The sequence below is a fragment of the Felis catus genome, chromosome B3 (assembly GCF_018350175.1).
Source record: "Felis catus isolate Fca126 chromosome B3, F.catus_Fca126_mat1.0, whole genome shotgun sequence".
Taxonomy (NCBI): domain Eukaryota; kingdom Metazoa; phylum Chordata; class Mammalia; order Carnivora; family Felidae; genus Felis; species Felis catus.
The window spans coordinates 70,104,455-70,109,297 of NC_058373.1; the positions used below are offsets into that span (position 1 = coordinate 70,104,455).

The following is a 4,843-nucleotide window of genomic DNA, read 5'->3' on the forward strand; positions in this document are numbered from 1 at the left end:
TGCAGTGTTGGCAAAGTTTGTACACATCTTCTGGGGGAGGGAGTCCACAGCATCGATACTAAGACAGGTCTGGCTCAAGAGAGTGGGGTGTACTGTAAGCAAGTTAGGTAGTGAGTGCTGGAGTAGTGCTGGTTCCCACAGGTGGCTATGTATTTATGATGAGGGGGAGGAGGACGGAAATGGCACCTACCATCTCCTTTATTCCTAAAGAAGTCCCTCAGAGAACTGTGAGATTAGTAACCGACTCTTCCTCCCATAAACTCCAGGCACCTTTTTTAAACTGTTGCTTCCAAGCTGTATCTCTGTGAGCTATTCTCTGTGCTGTCCCTTTAAGGTCAGTGGGTCAGATTCCTAGCACCCTCTGGGCTCTCTCAGAGCAGAGTGTGCGGATTTTTAAAGTTCCAGGTTCTAAGTCCTGCAGGTTGTAAGCACTCATGAAATCTGGTCCCTTTGATTTTCAAAGTCATAGCGTACGGGGATTTCTCTTCTTTTTGTAGGCTCCCTGGTAAAAGTAGTCTGTTTCTTGCTCCTCTCACACTCCCAGTTCCTTCACTCTAGTGGTCAAATCTGAGGGTTAGGTTCCCACTGAGTCTTCACCCTTCCTAACCTCTTCAACATGGCCTCTCTCTACCTTCAGTTGTAGAATATGTTCGGCCAGTATTTGGGTCCTTTTCTGGGTTGTTTACTCTTATGTAAGTGTTATCTAATTGTATCTATGGGACAAGGTGAGTTTAGGGTCCTCCTACTCTACCGTCTTCCCTGGGGGGGTTATTAGCAAAAATTTTCAGAAGCATTTTTTTCTTCTGGCAGATGCAGCAACATACATTCACTATTCTGTCTCAGGGCTTTATCAACTCTCTAGTTTTCTATTCCAGAGGACATAATCCACGTCCATTACAGTGATGATATAATGCTGTTGGACCAGATGAGAAGGAAGTGGCAAAGTTATAGACACTTTTGTAAGTCACATGTATGCCAGAGAGTGGGAAATATATTTTCCCCCAATTCATGGACCTGTCCCTTTGGGATAATTTCTAGGAGGCCAGTGGTCTAGGGTAGAAACAGTGATATTTGAAGTTACTGAGTCACATATGCATACTACATGGAGAATTTGTTAGCCCGTATGGGTGATCTTAGTACAGATCTTTATGATTTAAAATATTCTTCCGTCCTCTTTAGCTTTCTTATAATAAGAAAACATTTATGCAACACTAATTTGAAAATATACATGCTCCCCTTTTCTTGTTACATTATTTATAATAGCCAAGATATGGAAGCAACCCATGTCCATCAATAGATGAATCGATAAATATATGGTATATATACACAATGGAATATTAATCAGTCATAAAAGGAATAAGATGTTCCCATTTGCAACAACATGGATGGACCTAGAGAGTACAATGCTAGATGAAATAAGTCAGAGGAGGACAAACATCTGATTTCATCATATGTGGAATTTAAGAAACAAATGAGCAAAGAAAAAAAGAGAGATTTAAAAAAACCCTCTTAAATACAGAGTATAAAGTGATAGTTGCCAGAGGGGAGGTTGGTGGGAGGATAGGTGAAATAAATAAAGAGGATTAAGAGGTACAAACTCAGTTATAAAATAAATAAGTCACAGAAATGAAAAGCACAGCATCAGGAATATAGTAAATAAGATGGTAATAATATTATTTGCTGACAGATGGTAGCTACTTTGTAGTGATAAGCACTGAGTAATGCACAGAAATGTTCAATCGTATTGTACACCTGAAACTAATATAACACTGTATATTAACTATAATTCAATAAAATAATTTAAAAACAAAAAAGAAAGGAAAATAAATAAAGAAAAAGAAAAGAAAAGAAGAAAGAAAGAAAGAAAGAAAGAAAGAAAGAAAGAAAGAAAGAAAGAAAGAACGAACAAAGAAAACAAACATTTCTGGCTAGTTGCTAGGCCTTAGTAGAGACCAAATAACATGAGGTCAATAAGCATGAACTGAGTGAAAATCCATAATGACTTTTATAAAATAGTGATTTTTCAACCCAGAATTATCTTATCCAGTTGCTGCTTTAAAAATCTATAGCAGGGAAGGGGAAGGAAAAAAAAAAGGTTAGAGTGGGAGAGAGCCAAAGCATAAGAGACTGTTAAAAACTGAGAACAAACTGAGGATTGATGGGGGGTGGGAGGGGGAGGGTGGGTGATGGGTATTGAGGAGGGCACCTTTTGGGATGAGCACTGGGTATTGTATGGAAACCAATTTGACAATAAATTTCATATATTAAAAAAAAAATAAAAATCTATAGCAGGATGAAGTGATGTTTAATACAGATCAAGTATCTTTGAAAAGTGGGATATACCTTGGCATTTGTTACCAAACACGGAGGTGGTTCTCTACTGCCAGCATCTGAAAGTCTACCTGACATATTCCTATAATGCACAGTATTATATGTGGGGAAGAGTGGACATACCAAGAAGTTAATGCACTCTATGAAAATTAAAAAGTACTCTAGCTTCCTTTACCTTAAATTAGGACAGTTCTAAGCCACAGTTTATAGAGTCCCCCAGAGGACCATGATAGGCTCGAATCCATTACATTTATCAACATAAACATCCTTCACGTCTCTGTCTCACTTTCCAATTCATTAATGATGTTGTTTCCAAAAATCAGCTTTCAAATAAATTACAATCAAATTTTGACTTTGGATCTTCTCAAGGAGTACAAACTGAGTAAACTACATAGAATTACTAGTCTCACATATATTTGATATAATGATTCCTAACATTCTCCAGAGCTAGTTGGCAGTTCATTTGCAAACCTGTGGGAAGCAGAAGAGATGTAATTATATCCTTCTATTGTAAAAATGATCATAATTTCAGTTATAAATATTTAGTAGATAGTAATGCTGTCTGATAAAATAACCCATATCATAGTGGATTCACAATTCCCATGGTAGTAAGGGTGATGAGTAAATGCTTTACAGAAGTAGTAGAAATCTATTCAGTGACATAGATGTTATGTCCAGCTCCAGATGTGGCAAGTGTCAGAAACCTAAGTGAAAATATCCAATAGGTTGATGGATGTATAGTTTTAGAGCTCCAAAGCCAGACTGAGTCAGCAGAATTTGACATAATGTCCCCATTTGCTCAGTCTTTTTATTGATATCTTTATGTCTTTGTTCCGTAATGTATAGATGGCAGGATTCAAGACAGGGGTGATAGCAAAGTCAACAATGAATAGGTATTTATCAATTGATGACGTGGGGAAAGGCCATACATAGAGAAACATGCATGGAGTGAAAAATAGAACCACCACAGTGATGTGAGCTGACAGAGTGACAAATGCTTTGGATAAGTCTCCTGAAGAACGTTTCCAGACAGTGACCAAAATGAAGATATAGGAAAGGATTAGCAGGAAGAAGGTGCCCATGCTCATGAAGCCACTGTTGGCAGCAATAACAAACTCAAACTTGGCTCCATCTGTGCATGCAAGTTTTATGATCCTGGGAAAGTCACAGTAAAAGCTGTCTACTTTATTAGGACCACAAAAAGGCAAGTTTATAATGAAAGCAAACTGGGACATAGCATGGATCACCCCAATGACCCAGCCAGCAATTACAAATGAAACACATATTTTAGGGTTCATGATGTTCAGGTAGCGAAGAGGCTTACAGATTGCTGTGTACCTGTCAAATGCCATGGCGATGAGTAACACCATCTCCACTCCTCCCATGATGTGGATGAAGCATATCTGTGTCATACAACTTTGGAAAGAAATTATCTTATACTCATTTAGAAGGTCTGTAATCATCTTTGGAACTGTGGTAGAGGAAAGCCCCACATCAATGAGGGATAGGTTGGCCAGCAGGAAGTACATAGGAGAATGTAAATGAGAATCAAAAATTACCAAAAAGAAAATGAAAAGATTTCCCAGGATGATCCCCAAATAAATCAAGGAAAATATCAACATGAGAAAAACTTTAGTTTCCCAAGAACTAGCGAGTCCCAACAACATAAACTCAGAAACAACAGATTCATTTAGTCCATTCATTGACTTGGACAGAAGAGGTGATTTCAAATTGCCTGAGGATAAAACATGAAGAAAAGTGAGAATCAGTGGTACAAATGTAGTTTCCTATTTATCCTACTAGTTGATTCATATCCTAGAGTTAGAAATAATTTAATTGGAAAAGAAATACAAAGAAAACAGAATTACTATTTTTCCCTTCTTATTCCATTATCAGGCATTTTGTTTTCCTGTTAGAGATTTCAAGACATTTCCCCTGACCACTTAACTAGGTATTTCCAGAACCGAAAAATCTCAAACATTTCTGTCACCTTCACATTGCTTTCATACTAGCAAATTCTTGTCAGCTAGATATTTTACCTCTCTGTTCAAATAGAGATCATCAAGCTGAAACTGTTTAATAAGTTTCACCTTGCTTCACCTCATCTGTGGGTTTTTTTTTGTACAATTTATCATGCAAGTCAGGTGTCCAAATTGAAATGCTTTGTTCAAGACACATTATTTTCATGGTGCATGCATGGACCTCTATATCAAATAAAATATTGGGTATGAGAGAAAAAATACCGTTAGTAAGTAAGGAAATGTTTGTTAAGCAAAGATATTATTAACAGATAAAACATATTAAGTGATTCCTCCATGCAAGCCACTGTACTCAGTACATCATTGTAACTTTATAAAATTCTATAATATAATCACTGTTTTATTAGATTCATTTTACTAGTGTAGAAACTGAGTCCCAGAAGGATTAATTGTCAGAGCCAGAATTTGTATCTATGCTTGCAGGATACCAGAATTCCTGATCTAAACCATGGCAGTATGACATTCAAGGACGG

The 4,843-nt window shown here is 37.2% G+C and overlaps 1 protein-coding gene across 1 annotated transcript; it reads right to left on the bottom strand.

Annotated features, from left to right (window-relative positions):
- Positions 1-3,098: 3,098 nt before the first annotated feature.
- Positions 3,099-4,034, bottom strand: LOC101093442 (olfactory receptor 4F15-like). The gene has a single exon (XM_011283342.3). The coding sequence runs from the start codon at positions 4,032-4,034 to the stop codon at positions 3,099-3,101; it is 936 nt and encodes a 311-aa protein (XP_011281644.3).
- Between the last annotated feature and the right edge of the window lie 809 nt (positions 4,035-4,843).

Coding starts and splice junctions, on each gene's coding strand:
- LOC101093442 (XM_011283342.3), bottom strand. CDS start 4,034: ATGAATGGACTAAATGAATCTGTTGTTTCTGAGTTTATGTTGTTGGGA.